This window comes from Lissotriton helveticus, chromosome 5_1, assembly GCF_964261635.1.
Source record: "Lissotriton helveticus chromosome 5_1, aLisHel1.1, whole genome shotgun sequence".
Lineage (NCBI taxonomy): Eukaryota > Metazoa > Chordata > Amphibia > Caudata > Salamandridae > Lissotriton > Lissotriton helveticus.
The window spans coordinates 101,378,702-101,394,864 of record NC_136065.1 but is presented as its reverse complement, the minus strand read 5'-3'; the positions used below and the strand labels follow the sequence as shown (position 1 = coordinate 101,394,864).

Below are 16,163 nucleotides of genomic sequence, written 5' to 3'. Positions count from 1 at the left end.
GACAGACTAATTTGCATACAGCCAGGTTCTGAAACTGGGATGGTGCAATGAGCTAAAAAACGGTGTTGGATCTAGCCCTGATCTTTTGACTGGGTGAGAGTACTCTGCTTAATTCAGAGACTCTGTCCATCACCACCCCTTGTTGTAAATAAGTACTAACTTCCTAGCACTCAATACTGTCTAGTGCAGTTTGCTGTCTAGTACTAACATCTAGACCATTCTCCTGTTACGTGCAGCGTGTTGTCTTGCACTGTAAGCTATCCATTACAATGTATTACATGGTACAGTGTGCCATCCAGTATCGTGGTCTCACCTGGGCTGTGCACATTTTAGTACAGTGCACTGTTTAGTACTTTAGTACATTGTGATTTGCTGTCTATCCTTGTGTGTTACCTTGTACAGTCAAGTGCACTGCACATTGCAATGTGCTGTCCATTACAGTGTCCTGCCTGTTGTCCTGCTCTGTCTAAGGCAGTGTGCCGCCCTCATCCTCCTCGACCTCTCAGCGGCGTTCAACTCAGTCTTTCACCGCACCCTAATACGCAGACTCCACGACGCAGGGATCCAAGACCAGGCTCTCGACTGGATCCGCTCCTTCCTCTCCGGCAGAACGCAGAGGGTCAGACTCCCCCCCCCCCCCTCCGCCCCCCTCCTCTCACACCCTACACCTACCGAGTCCCCCAGGGGTCCTCCCTCAGCCCTACGTCTTCAACGTCTACATGGCTCCGCTTGCCCCCATAGTCAGAACCTACGGACTCAACATTGTGTCATACGCAGACGACACCCAACTCATCCTCTCCCTATCCAACGAACCCAACAACACCGCCAGACACAACTTTCGAGAAGGCATGGAAGCCGTCGCCAAATGGATGGAAAACAGCTGCTACATCTAAACGCAAACAAAACGGAAGTACTCCTCATGGGCCCAAACCCAGACGCCTGGAACGACACCTGGTGGCCCCCCACCCCCGGAAGCCCGCCCACGGACCACGCAAGCAACCTGGGAATCATCCTGGACTCCAAGCTCAAAATGGACCACCAGATTAACTCCGTCTCATCATCCTGCTTCCACACCCTTCGCTTCCTACTTAAGACCTTCAAATGGATCCCCCTCGAACACAGAAAGACCGTCACTCACGCCCTGGTCACCAGCAGGCCTGACTAAGGGAACGCACTCAATGCCGGAATAAACAAAAACCTCACCCGCAAGTTACAGAACATCCAAAACGCCGCTGCAAGACTGGTCCTCAACCTGTCAAGCCACTGTCACATCTCCCAGCACCTGCGTACACTCCACTACCTCTCCATCGAAGCTAGAGTAACCTTCAAGATGCTAACCCACGCTCACAAGGCCCCACACAACACCGGACCAGCATACCTGAACAGCCGACTCAAATCCCACACACCCCAAAGGACCCTATGATCAGCCCAGCTCTCCTACGCTTTGTTCCCCTGCACCAGAAAGACCAGATCTGGAGGCTGCTCCTCCTTCCGCGCAGCCAGTGTCTGGAACGACATTCTGCTCCACCTCACAGATAACATTGCTCCCCATCTTTGTTACAAACCTCAAAACCTGGCTCTTCGACAGACCCCCTCCTTGATGGACTGGAACCTGCTAACCCCCTACCCCCTCCCCCCCCCCCCCCCACACCCCCAGCGCCTTGAGATCCTTACGGGTGAGTGGTCGCGCTTAACAAACACCTGATTTGATTTGTGTGCGGTCAGGTGTACTTTGCTATGGTATGCAGTGAACTGTTTAGTGAAATGTGCTGCTTAGTGCAGTGTAATATAGCATGTACTATACTGTGCTTTCTAGTGAAGCATGACATATAGTATAGTGTACAGACTAGTACATTGTCCTGTCTGGTGTAGACAGCTATATAGTAAGGTGTACCGCCTAGTACAGTACAGTGTGCTTGTGTTGTGTAGTGCAGCATGTAGTTTCGTAACGGGAGATGCATAATACAGTGTGCTGACTAGAACAGTGTACCTTTTAGTAGCTGTCAGCTACACTGCACCATCTAGTACAGTGTGCTGTATATTGCTAGTGAAGTTACTATCCCTGAGTACCTGTTTACTCTATTATAAATAGTTCTACTCTCTGAGAAGTGCTGCTGCTCTTCCGTTCACATTAAAGAAGTGCTGGTGCTGTTCCTTTTTGATTACAAAACTGCAGGCACTCCGTGTATGACAGTAGAGGCCCGTTTAAAGCTCTGGTTAATCTGAGTACAGTGTGCTATCTAGCACTGTCTGATATTTAATACAGTGTACTCTCTAGTGAAGTGTTTACTGCACTATTTCAGAAAATGTGCTATTGAGCTCTGTATGGCTAATGCACACAGTGTGTGGTCATGTGCAGTGTTCCGCATAATACAGTGTGCATTCTGTAACTGTGTTGTGTCTGGTGTAGCATACTCTCTAGTGTAGTGTGTGTTGTAGTGAAGTGTACTCTTTAGTGTAGTGTGTTTCATAGTTTAGTATCCCCTGTAGTGTATAGTGCTGTTAAAGCTGTGTGCTACCTGCAGTTGTGTGCTCTGTACAGCATTGTGCTAATAGTGGGCTGTGGTGACTAGTATAGTATTATTTCTAGTATAGTTTACATTATAGGAAAATTAATTGTATAATGTAGTGTACTCACCTGGGTAGTGCATTCTCTAGTAATGTGTACTATTTTGTGCCATGTTCTAGCCGGTTCAGTGAACTGTCTAGTACAGTTTATCGTCTAATGAAGTGTGTCATGTGACGCTGTATGCAACATGTGTGGTTTAGTGTAGTTTTGTTTCATGTTGTGTAGTGTAATATGCTTCTTGTGTGGTAGTGTAGTATGCCTCATGTGGTAATGGTGTGTAGAGTAGCATGCTTCATGTAGTGGTGTGATGTAGTGTAGTATGCTTTTTGTTGTAGTGTAGTGTTGTGTAGTATGCCTCGTGTTGTAGTGGGTGTAGTGCAGCATGCTTCATGTATGGTAGTGGGGTGTAGTGTAGTATGCGTCATGGAATATAGTGTAGTGTGTGTCATGTGTTATAGTGTGGTGTAGTATAGTATCCTTTTTGTGGTGGTGGGATGTAGTGTAGTATGTGTCGTATGCAGTGGTGTGGTGTAATGTAGCATGCACCGTGTGTGGTAGCGTTGTGTAGTGTAGTTTTCCCCATGTATAGTGTAGTATGCGTCATGTGTAGTAGTGTAATATAGTATAGTATATCATATGTGTAGTTTGGTTCATGGGCAGTAGTGTATAGTGCTTCATGTGTAGTAGTGTGATGTAGTATAGTATGCGCCATGTGTGGTTCATGGAGGATAGTGTGATGTAGTGTAGTGTGCTTCATGTGTGGTTTTGCGGTGTGGTGTATTTTGGATCATGTTCAGTGTAGTCTGCATCGTGTGTCGTAGTGTAGTATGTTTCATGCGTTGTATGCGTCATGTGGTAGTATGGTGTAGTATGCTTCATATGTGATTGTGTGGTGTAGTGCAGTGTGCATCATGTGTGGTGCAGTGTTTTTTGGGTATGGACGATTTAGTATGTTTCATGTATGGTTGTGGGCCTCATGTAGGGTAGCTGGGTGTAGTGCAGTATGCCTCGTTTGACAGTGTAATACACTGCATGGTGCAGTGTAGTGTGTAGTAGAATGTCCTGTCCATGTAGTACAGTTTGCTGTTTGGTGAAGTGTGCGCTATAGATGAATGTGCGCTTTAGTGTAGTGAGTAATCTAGTGCCAGGCGCACTCTAGCACAGCGTGCTCCTTCCAGATATGGTTTAATTTAATCTTATCTAAAACAGAAAGCATTAATTGCAGTCGCGGCCTGAAGGAAGTGACCCGATTAGGGCCACCCGGGTCACTTTAGACCACCTCTCAGCCTTCCTTACCAAATGAAGAGTCTGTCAAACAGTGGAGAATAGAAACCAATTATTGTTTATTCATATACACTCAGAACGGAGCCCAGTCTTCCCGGTCGCTAGGAGTACTGCAGAGGGACTGAAATCAATAAGTATAGAGATACATATTATACATTTTGTAACTGGATTAAAACACGCCCATAGTAGAATTTTCCAAGCAGATGCAGCATAACAGCAAAATAAAAAAAAAATACGTTTTGATCCCCCTATCTTACATTACCTAATGCGGCTCAAGGCTGTTTCACCCTGGGCCCGCCACCAGACAAGTGGGAGAGAGCCTCTATCTAATGAGAGGGTATACAGTAGATGAACAGTGTATTCATTAACAAGACAGTTTCAACATTCACTGAAATGAAACCTAAGCAAGGCCTTTTCTCGGAAATGGGGAAAGGTCAGTTTCACTCATGTACTTAAAATGGCGTCTAATCAGTAAATGGTGCCGCAAATGCAAACTTACATAGGACACTGCGTAAGCTATTCTCTAATCTATTCTAACAGGCCCATGCAGGTAAGACATTTACACATACTCTCTAACTGAGTGGTGATGTTGTGTAAAGCTGCCACAGTAGTGTTGGATGACATCTTCAATTTGCACCCAAAATATTCTCTGGCCTTCTCACCTCTAGCCATGGAGGTACCACCTAAAGTGACAATTGACGACAGAATATACCCAAAGGTGATCCCATTACTATAAATATTGACATCCAAATCAGTTACTCCCTCACAGAATTCTTTGGTTAGAGTCCTTTTAACCCAACGAGTATTAGGCTTAGCTTATTTACAGGGCACACACAAAGGCAACACCATCCCAAGAGCCACATCATTCGTACTATTGTGGACATTAGAGTATGTACCATTAGAAAAAAAGTAAAACCAAGAATGGGCATAGATCGGACCTTCATAATCTACTGCAGCATATCTAGAATCCATTCCAATTGTACGTGGATCTTTATCATTTTCTAAAAAGATCGTAGTTTTGTACAACACTATTCCTGAACAATTGACATATAAGGAGGTGTCCGAACTATTCACAATGGGACGACAAGCAGGATAATAACCAGCCTCCCACGTGACTACTAATTCCTTGTAGTGCCAACCAATCTAAGTGATATTCTGTTCTTCCATATAGAAATTGTCGCAATATGTATTATTTTCATAACCTGGATAACCCGTTTCTTGTCGTTTCCTGTATTATAGACAAGGTCCTGGATAGGCTAAACCAAATTCTCCCTTCACTTCGGTAAATTGCGGTGGGCGATTATAGGTATCATTTACAAGTGACCATGGATATGCAGTCCATAAACTTGTAACTGAGTCAGTGGGGTAGCAAGCTGTTCCTTCTCCAAAGAATCTTTTGTGAGTGTCTAAATATATATTACTAGGAATTGTTCTTTTGTTTCTAGTCAGGGGAATAACTTCACTTTTACTTGGCAAAGCCACATCCTGATCGTTTTCCAAAACCCATGACACTCCACATAATATTATGAGCAATAAAACCACAAAGGCATTACATATTATTTAGTTTTTGGGGGTCCACATCAAATTTGGCGAAAAACAACAAAAATCACTGACTGCTCCTCCTCAGCAACCTGTCTACCAAACGGATGCATAACGGGTGATAAAAAGAGCAAAATTGCAAATGGAATATGTAAGTTCCCAATGTCTGTCAGAGCCTCACTGTTACAGGCTCCTATTGTCCATCAATACAGTGGCGCTCTTCAGCACCGGCGGTGGAGCTTGCTCTGTCCTAAGCTCTTGATGTATCCCACGTCGGTCCAGATGGTATACCTGCAGGGTATACTTCAGTCTCTCCTACCTGATGTTCAAACAACTAAACTAAAGCAAAACAGAAATCCTTCCCTAACTTCTTCAGATAATCTCATTGGTACTTTGACTCTGTACACCCTACTTTATGCAGTCCATCCCTAGTCTCTTTTTTCCTTAGACTTCGTGTCCCTCAGCCGAGGGCGCAAATTATACCTCGTAACACCCGGCACTGTGGGTTCGCTGAACAGAGGTTCCTGGATAGTTTGTGTTTCTGGTGGGACAGCCTCGTTCAGAAAAGCATCGTTTTCCTTGTCGGTTTGCATCCATGTGAGCTGGGCGTCACTGAAAGGGACAAAGCGAGGCACCTGCTCACACTCCTCGTCAGGCTCTCCTTCCTTGACTCACTGATCATAGGGTAGTGGCAGAGGCACCCTACGACAATGGCTAACATGGATTCAGTTCTTACGGCCAGAAGCTTTCACAGTGGTGTGGGTCACCAATAGGACCAGGTACGGCCCCTTCCAGCGGGGTCCCAAACTTTTCTTCCTCTGAAAATTGCGAGTTAACACATAATCTCTGGGCTGGATATCATGGCCTGGACCCTCCGGTAGATCAGGTAGGGACTCGTGCGCCAGTTGGTGAATAGAACATAAAGTCTCTTTAACTGCCCATGGTAATCAATTAACACAGGGTACTCAATATCTGAGAATCAACAAGGACACCCCAGACATTTGCGGGGCACCCAAACACAACCTCGTATAGAGACAATCCTGTACTAGAATGTGCTGTTCTTGTTGACAAATGTGCTAATGCTAAAGCATCTGGCCACTACAACCCAGTGCTCGCCTGTATTTTTGCAAGTTTTAGTTGAGAGTACCGTTGTACTCCACCAAACCCCCTGAATGTGGATGATTAGCAGTGTTAAACTTTTGCTTAACATGAAGACTCTCACAAAACAAATCAATTGAATCACCTTTGCATTAAAATGACTTCTATTGTCACTCCAGATAACTCGGAGCAAGCCAAAACGAGGAAATAACTCCTTCAGGAGTACCTTTGCAGTTGTAATGGCTGTATTATCCTTAGTGGGGTCAGCTTCAACCCAGTTACTAAATGCACACACAACCACCAAGACCTACTTCAAATTGTTGCATCTCTCTAATTCTATATAGTCCATTTGAAGGACTTCAAAAGGAAAAGTTGGTGGTGTGAAATTACCAGGTGGTGTCGGGGTGCCTTTCCCTGAATTATGCATCATGCAAACCATGCAATATTTAACTAATTGTGCCGTTGTTTTAGCGATATTGTCATTCTGCCATACAGGGGATAACAATTTACAAATGCCTTTTGCACTAATATGAGCTGGACCATGTGACATCGTAACCAAAGGAAGAACATACACATCTGGCAGCATCCATCTCTATTTCCCTGCTTTATCTATCCAACATCCTTCCTCATCCAACTGAGCTGTACTTTCTTGCCATGTCGCTAATTCTTCCATAGTGGCTTCACTTTGTATCTCCTTTACACTCAAGAGTATTTTCGAACATAGCAACTACAGGAACCCCCTTAGCTGGACCTGCTAAAAACATGTTTCATCTTTGTTCGAGCCGTTTACTTAGCTGTCTGATCTGCAGAAGCATTTCCTCTACCTGCATCATTAGTAACCTTCCCATGCGCACCACATTGGATAACAGCCAATTTCTTAGGGAGTGTTCAAGCGGACAAAAGCCTCAATATGAGGTGTCCGTGCTGAATTTTAGTTCCATGGGAGGTAAGAAACCCTCTCACTGCCCAGAGTCGCCCAAAATTGCGCGACCCTGAAAGCATACTGGCTGTCAGTATAGATATTGACAACTAGTCCCTCACTCGATTCGCAGGCATGAATAAGAGCAGTAAGCTCAGCAGCCTGAGCTGACTGATAGGGGACCCTTGACGTCTCTACCACCGTGCGCAATGTGGTGGCAGCATAGGCTGCAGTCGTAGTGCCATCTGGTAGCTTAAAACAAGAGCCATTGACATATAGTTCCCCTTGGGGGCCAGATAGGAGAACATCAGTCAGGTCTACCCGTCCTTTATTCTCTTCTTCTGTGCGGAAGATACATTGATGCTTATTGACTGCATAATTCTCAGAAGGGAGGGACAGTAACGGGGCTGGGTTCAGAGTGGCACATCTTTTTATTGTAATATGCTTAGCAAAGAGTGTCAATTTATAACCAGTAAAACGTGCACTGGTGAGATGCTGTGTCTTCGTCTTATTCAGAAGTAATCCACAGCTGGGGGTACCATAATTGTGAGGTCAGTATCAAGCACAAGTCCAGCCGATTGTCTGATTGAAGTGGCCACAGCCGCGACCGTTCTCAGACAACTCGAGAATGCCCTTGCGACAGGGTCAAGCACAGCAGAAAAATAAGCACACTGCCTCTGCTAATCCTCAAACGTTTGTGTTAGTACAGAAAGCGCCCAGCCAGCCATCTCATGAACATAAAGCTCAAATGACTTGCTATAGTTTGGTGTACCAAGCACTGGAGCCGAACAAAGTGCAGCTTTCAATTGCTCAAAAGACTGCTGACATTCAGGCGTCCAAGGTAAAGGCTTATGTACATCCTTCGTTGTTAGTGCAAGCAAAGGGTTAATTAGTAGGGAATAATTAGGTATCCACCGTCGACAATACGAAGTGATACCTATAAAAGCGCGTACATCTTTTTGAGTGTGTGGAACGGGCATTTGAGCAATGGTGCTGATGCACTCAGGGGTCAATCTTCTACCCTCCTTTGGCAGGAGGTGGCTTAAATAGGTGACCTCCGGTCGACAATACTGAAATTTAGAAAGGGAAACTTTATGTCCATGATGAGCCAAATGCAACAACAATTTGACTGTAATATCTTTACAACCCTGTTCCATATCAGAAGCAACAAGGAGGTCTTCCACATACTTCACTAATATATTACCTGGAGGGAGCGATAAGGAATCCAAATAACCTTTCAAAGCCTGACTATAAATACTAGGACTCTCTGTATAGCCCTGAGGAACTCAACAGAATCTAAAACTTCTGCCGGCCAGTGTAAAACCAAGCAAATATCTTCTATCTTTGTGAATAGGAATACTAAAAAAAAAAGCATTTTTCAAATCAGTAACGGAAAAGACTTTAGCAACAGAACGAATCATCGTCAAAAGTGTAGTAATATCAGGAACTGGGGAACTACTATTTTATTAACCTCACGCAAATCAATCTCGAAACCATATACGTTGTCGCTTTCATCAGAGGCGCCTGAAGGTACCCTTTTAAGAATCGGAAGAATAGGACTCTTACAAACATTGGACGGCGTTTCCAACTCTGCGACTTGATCCAGAGTATGAACCTGTCTCCAAACATCAACAAGAAGACCAAAAAACATTTCAATATAAGCAAGGGTAACAGTAGAAGAGGCAGCCTCCATCCACTCCTTATAATAGGCCGCGGGATTCTTCCTAAGATCAGGCAAATGAGCCTTCAGAGCTAAAACCTCACTTCTTTTCCACGGAGTATAGGCCCATTGCTCTTGGAAACAGACCGCTACAGCTCGTCGAGTGACAACACCATGCTGATCCGTTGACTCCGGTATTTCCTGGTGATAAATCGGGTGGATCTCACACATAGGAAACTGAGTTTCTTGAATAGGGCTCCTCTCATAGAGTCTACCCCTTTAGGCAACTAGAGTTGTAACATTCCCAAATACCTGACTGTGCTCCAAGTCGTTAACATATGCACGATCCTTAATATCAAATATTTGAGGCGCTTCTGTCCAATGCATTGATGCCAAAGACTAATCAATATAGCAGACATATGCTTAAGGGCATGTTGCTGTATAAAGGGTTCAAAATCTCGCATATCTTGCCAAATCTCCTCCACGCTATGAATCGCATTACGAACCCGTTGTGCAGCCTGATTAGCTACCTCTTCTTTCTCCTCATTTCCTATTTCAGATCGGACTAGCTGGGCATTTCTGTCTTTAATTTTCGCCAATCTTCATCTCCGAACCCACGCACTGGCGTCTCAACATTCAAGGGTGCAGGGGGATGAGTCATGGAAGAAGTAACAGCACAGGCGATGGGTGCAATTGTTGCTGGCGCCTCAACTGGAGGGGAAAGAGTAGGAGGTACAGGAGTAGAAGCAACAAACACTAGGAGTCCTATTAATCAAAGGGGGCGAAGACAAAATAGGATCAGGAGGTTCCGAAGCAGGAGCATTTGAAACAACAGCCGTAGATACAGGAGCAGCTGTCACAGACAGAACAGGCTGCTCAGACTGTAAGGGAACAATGGTTTATATCCTCTGCGGGGCATAAGGAGGCGGGGGTCTTTTATCTAACAATTCCTCTACAAAAGTATCATCATCATCCTCTCTCGCCACATAATATTTGTCAACATTCAACCAAAATTTCCTATCCTGACATTCCACAGCCACCTCATGCTTCTCTCTATCGTACACAACAGCTTTCGGAGAAGAGTCTGCATCCTTCCCTTTCGCGTATCTTTCTCCACTTTCCACCGCCTTTGCTTAGCCTCTTTCTGCCAAGTTCGAAGAGCATCAAACATAGACTGTCTACTTTGTTTTTTAAACAATTGTTCCAGTAAAAACCCAATTTTTTGTTCATCAAAAGTACCTGTCAAAGGCCACTGCAACTCGGCATTGTCCCTCGTATATTTACGCCATAAAGTACTAAACATAATAGGGCCTAGGCCATGTTTCACATACATATCCAAATTAGGACAGTTCTCAGGGGGCACTGGTTGAGCTTCCTCCAACCGAGCTACTACAGAACAACAACGACGACACAGTCAATATTGTACTAAGGCCAGGCATTTTCCAAAGAGAACACAATTATTATTTTCCCTGGCAAAAGTTTGCAAACTCACTTTATCAAAACACACCGTAGACCATATCAAACTCAAACCCAAAATAGTGCCATATCCACAAGGAACCAAAACAAACTCACCTGATATCAGTTGCACAAACAAATCGATTCTTCACTGCCGACTCCTCGGACCAAACCGTCAGATCAAGGGTTTTGCCGTTAAGGACTCCAGTCAGGATGGCACCGTCTAGCGGGACAGAAGGGCCAGCTGCGAGTATCAGAAACTATTCTTGCAGGGATCCCTGGTCTGTCAGTCCAACCCTACTGTGTCCCTGTCCTCCCCCTCTGCCAGCGGCCAAGGGGATGGGTTACTCACCCGAAGGAGTCCCTGTTCAGGTGCAAACTGAAGGAAGTGACCTGATTAGGGCCACTCGGGTCCCTTTAGACCACCTCTCAGCCTTCCTTACCAAATGAAGATTCGGTCAGGCAGTAGAGAATACAAACCAATTATTGTTTATTCATGTACACTCAGAGCGGAGCCCAGTCGCTAGGAGTGCTGCAGAGGGACTGAAATCAATAAGTATAGAGATGCTTATTATACATTTTGTATCTGGATTAAAACACGCCCATAGTGGAATTTTCCAAGCAGATGCAGCTTAACAGTAAAATACAAAAAAAATTAAGTTTTGATCCCCCTATCTTACATTACCTGATGCGGCTCAAGGCTGTTTCACCCTGAACCCGCCACCAAACAAGTGGGAGAGAACCTCTATCTAATGAGAGGGTATGCAGTAGATGAACAGTGTATTCATTAACCAGACAGTTTCAACATTCACTGAAACGAAACCTAAGCAAGACCTTTTCTCGGAAATGGGGAAAGGTCAGTTTCACTCATGTACTTAAAATGGCGTCTAATCAGTAAATGGTGCCGCAAATGCTAACTCACATAGGACACTGCGTAAGCTATTCTCTAATATATTCTAACAGGCTCATGCAGGTAAGATCAGTGGGGCGAGGTATGTGCGTTTAATTATTTTATTTAATTTTCCCTCGTCTTTGTCTGTCGAAATCCCCTTTCCCGGCCCCACCACTCTTACTTGCACGGGCCGCGGCTGATTGCTTGCAGTCTTTATGTGTGTCATTAAATCTCTAATTATGACTCTCTTCTCTGCAGTGATGGTGACTCTGGATTCTGACACAGCTCATCCACAGCTCGTCCTGTCTGAGGGTCAGAGGCGTGTGAGAGACACAGACACAGAAAAACCCCTGCCGGACACCCCCAAAAGATTCACCTTCTTCAACTGTGTGCTGGGGAGCGAGGGGTTTATCTCCGGCAGACATTACTGGGAGGTGCAGCTGCTGCAGGAGGGACGAGCGTGGCAGGTGGGGGTCACAGCAGAGTCTGTGGATAGGAAGGAAGACTTCATATGGTTACCTGAGATGGGAATCTGGGCTCTGCAGTGGTGTGACGGTCGGTACTCGGCTCTCACCTCCCCTGAGACCCCTCTGTCCCCTCGTGAGAGGCCCTGTAAGCTGGGGGTGTTTCTGGACTACGAAGGGGGGCGGCTGTCCCTGTACAATGCTGACTCCATGGCGCTTCTCTACACCTTCCAGCAGGCCTCCTTCACAGAGAGGCTCTTCCCGTTCTTCCATCTCTGGTTTGGTGCGGAGCTGAGGCTGGTGTGAGAGCTGCAGGGAGCTTCAGCCCCTCATCCCTCCCTTCCACCCCCTTCTGTATTGATAACGATGCAACCATGAGCACAAGCAAATACGCTTTTCGCTCCTTTTGGGGATGAGGCCTTGGGAGGGATCAGTTATTAGGATGTTTATTTCAGCTGTACAGGGCTCCATTGCCCCTGCAGTCTACACAGCGCCCCCCTTCAGGATTGTTCTCATGGTGACAGAGATCCCAGTAAACAGGCAGCCTGTGAATTATCAATATTATTAAATCATTGTCCCAGTATTACCGCACTGACTCGTGTCCCACAGTTCTGAGCTCATGCGCTCTGCCGCTGTCCCTCAGGGTCTCTGTTTCACAATGGGGCTCTGCTTACCGTGTGCTGGCTCAGATTCAGGACGGCTTTAGGGCGGTGCGACTGGTGCAGCTGACCTGGGAGAGGCGCTGTGTTCAGAAATAAATTTGTGTTTAAAAAACACCTGCTGTTTCTTTGTGTGTCCAGCAGTATTCTGTCCACAATAAAAATGTAAACATAACGCATGTGATTAATGTTTCTGCTGCTGGAGAGATGAACGTTTTGTCTGGTGGAAGTTTTGACTCGTCGTAAAGAGCAGAGGATTAATATACCTGCTGCAAAGAATGTGTACATGCAGATCACAGAACGGTAATCCTCATTGGTTATTCAAATCGCTACTCAAAGCCCTCTTCCTTGAACACTCTGGTACCTAAGGAGGACCCCACGCCTGACGGTCAAAGTCCCTATGACTGTCGTACTGACTCTATTTCCTGCTTGTTGTTCTTGATTCCTGTCTTGCTTATTCTCATTTACTGCATATCTGTATTTGCTGTGAAGTGCTCTGATACCCTCGGGTCTAGCTAGCGCTATACAAAACTTCAATAAATAAATAAATAAAATAAAAAGTTTGTGTAACATTTCCTATAGACTGATTTACACACGTAAGCAGGGGTGGCTGGTAAATTTTAAATGTGGTGGGGCCTAATGAAAATGTGCGAGCGAGCCAAACGGATATAGAGGAGTGTGGGGATATTCTCCCCACAAGAACATTTTGAAACAAAACAGCTTGAAATGGTGGATTTTACAGCACACTGTCAGTCTTGGAAAACTTTGCATTTCAGGGTAACACATAGAGCAGCAGCACAGTGCAGGACTTTAACCCAGATAGAACCGCAAACAGATACAAGCATGCACTGCCTTCAGAATAATTAAGATCTCAGTAGAAAACATGTATTTGTGTAGGATACCACTTCTCAGCAGTTGTTTTTTTACAGTTGTATCTGTTTCAGCCTTTGGCAACTTAAGAGACAGAGGTCAAAGCAGACAAGCAAGCTTCCCTCATACTAAGCGTGCACCCCAGTAATAAAGGCCCCTTACAACCACGTAGTAGACTCTTGCTGTTTTGTACCATTTATTCTAACCATTTTCCACGGTGATCCTCCATGCATGATGAGTTTTGCAGTAGAAGTGTCATGCTTCGTTGCGTCTTCAGAAGCCCCCGGGGCACCGCCTGCTGTTGTGACCTTTGTTAATTCATGGAGGTGATGAGGCCTAATGGCCAACCCATGCAACTCTGCTCTGTCCTTGCTCCACTGTCCAGCCTTACTCATATGCAGCCCTTATCTCTTTCCTTTGTGTTTCTCTGGGCCGTCACCTCTCTCCCACTGTTGTTTTGTCCCTCATCTTCACTCTGCCCACTCTTCGACCCTTCTGTCCATGCCCTGCTCCCTCTCCTCTCCACCTCAACTCTTTACTGTATCTACTGTAGTCTTTATCAGCTCGGTCTCTAGTTTACCTCTAACCACACTCTCTTTTCTCTCTACCCATTTTCAGCTCTTTTCTTGATCTCCATTCCTGCTTTCATACCCTGAATGTCCCATTTCTCTCTCTCCTTCACACCAGGACCACATTACACATTAAGGGTATATTCATTGTTTGTGCCAGGCGCACCTTTAACAAGCATTTGCAATGCAATAGGTCTCGCATTAGGGAAGTTTGAGCTATTGGTCTTGTAAATGACACATTTTTTATTTACGTGTTGGGTTCGAAAATAGCGAAATTAATAGCTTTGTCATTTATAATGCCATTAGTTATAACTTTCGCAAATGTGACACCTATAGCATTTGTAATGCAATATGTGTTGTATTAATATTACAAATAACAATGGCTTTTATTTTTTTGTAATAATTAATACTTAAATAAAAGTTATTGTAATATATAATGGCAATAGCTTAAACTTTTGTAAATAACTTTTGTGAAGATTATGTTCAGTGTGAGTTATATGAAGAAATGTGTAACTGTGAAGCAAATAAAAATAAAAGTTGCCCATTTACTCACTGAATAAAAAAAGAATTTTCAAGTCACTAGGACTAATGGCTCCACTTTTGCCACAAGGAGGCATCGGAGCATATACACAGGAATTAACACCATGTAATCCAAATGGCTGAAAATTTCACCACATAGAAACAAAGACAGCAATGGACAAAGATCCTGTTTCTTAGGCTAACGTTAGTATAATTCACAAGCCCATTGACACTTAATGTCATGCACTTCTAGTTCCTGAGTTAGCCCACAACCTGTCACTTAGAGGATGGCTGCGATGACTGACTTAGGGTATGTGCTTGACTTTATGACTGCGAAATAGTTTGGCTATGTGGGCTGTCCTAACCTTAATTTGAGCAACACAACTCCTCAAGACAATGAGCTGGAAAGATACAGATACCTTTCAGACTGAAACCACAGAACAAGTTGGTAAGGAGTTTGAGTGGTTCTCAACTTCTTTGTGTCTTTCACGTTAACTTCGATACCTGCAAGGTACTTACCCGTAGAACTCCTGTGTTCTGAACAAAGGTATCACCACCCACATTCCCATAACTCCAAGTAGGCACCCTAGAATAGATTACTCTTTGCTGCATAATGGTGCTACACTGTTCTGAAGACAGACAAAATATTCAATGGGTTACCTGCCATACCCAAGCTGGCGCTTTTTGTTTGATAAGCTACAGTTGTTGATGGATCTGAAAGCAGTTCGAATATTTTGTTCTGAATTTACTCCACTCAGGGTTTGGAGTATGCTAGCACATTAACTTTTGTCACCTTGTATCAGCAGTAAACAAAACAATCTGCTTCATACGGAAACAAAAGGAACAACTAGCTAGATTTTTTTTTTTGTAGTGCTGGTAACTACAAAGGTCTATTTACGGCATCAGAAAAGGTATACCATGTCAGTCATACAGATTTACATAGGATTCAGTTTATATGGCACAACTGACGTACGTTTCTTACTGATAACTTACATGGGCAATAAGAGTTGCCATAAGCGATCGTTACAGCAAATGGCACTACTAGCTCTACATCTACTTGCCCCGCAAGAAGTTTCTACTAATTTACCAGTTTAAGGTTTACACTAGCAAATACAGTACACGTCCTTGCTGAGTGAGGTGTGTAGAACAGAATCAGATCTAAGTGTGTTTACACTTTAAGGTGCCACCTTAGTGCTGATAAAGTGACAATATTGAGAGCACAGGGATAATGTATGCTATGCATAGCAGCGAAACTAATAAACTTAAAAATCTAATACACAAACTGTTAAGGCATTAACGTTTCTTGCATAGTGCACTGTGCTACTGAACTTAATGCAGGACAATTCGGAACGGAAAATTTAGATTTGATAGCACCAAGGTGTGGCAGTCTCAACAATGTACACTTCCCGTACTGGTATCCCGCTGTAGCTAAGTGTTCAGGCGGTGAGTGGAGTTGTCTTTCCATGTCCATTCAGCAACCTCCCTCTCAGAAGACTGCTGAGTTAAGTGAGATTTGTAGTGGTTCATTTGTGTACAAAAACATGGGAAAAATACACAATTCACAGTAGGAAAAAATATTTGTGATCTCTGTGATGAGAATTATGGGGCAAGAAGTGTGAATCATCTAATCTCCAAAAGGCTTTCCACAGTGGATAAACTATTGGGG

The 16,163-nt window shown here is 44.4% G+C and overlaps 1 protein-coding gene across 1 annotated transcript in view; it reads left to right on the top strand.

Annotated features, from left to right (window-relative positions):
• LOC144754221 (E3 ubiquitin-protein ligase TRIM39-like) overlaps positions 1-13,099 on the top strand; it is a 133,042-nt gene extending 119,943 nt beyond the window's left edge. The window contains exon 6 of the mRNA XM_078641808.1: positions 11,675-13,099. Coding sequence (XP_078497934.1) covers positions 11,675-12,186 — 512 coding nt within the window. The 3' untranslated portion in view covers positions 12,187-13,099. The remainder of the gene's footprint in view (positions 1-11,674) is intronic.
• The last annotated feature ends 3,064 nt before the right edge of the window (positions 13,100-16,163 follow it).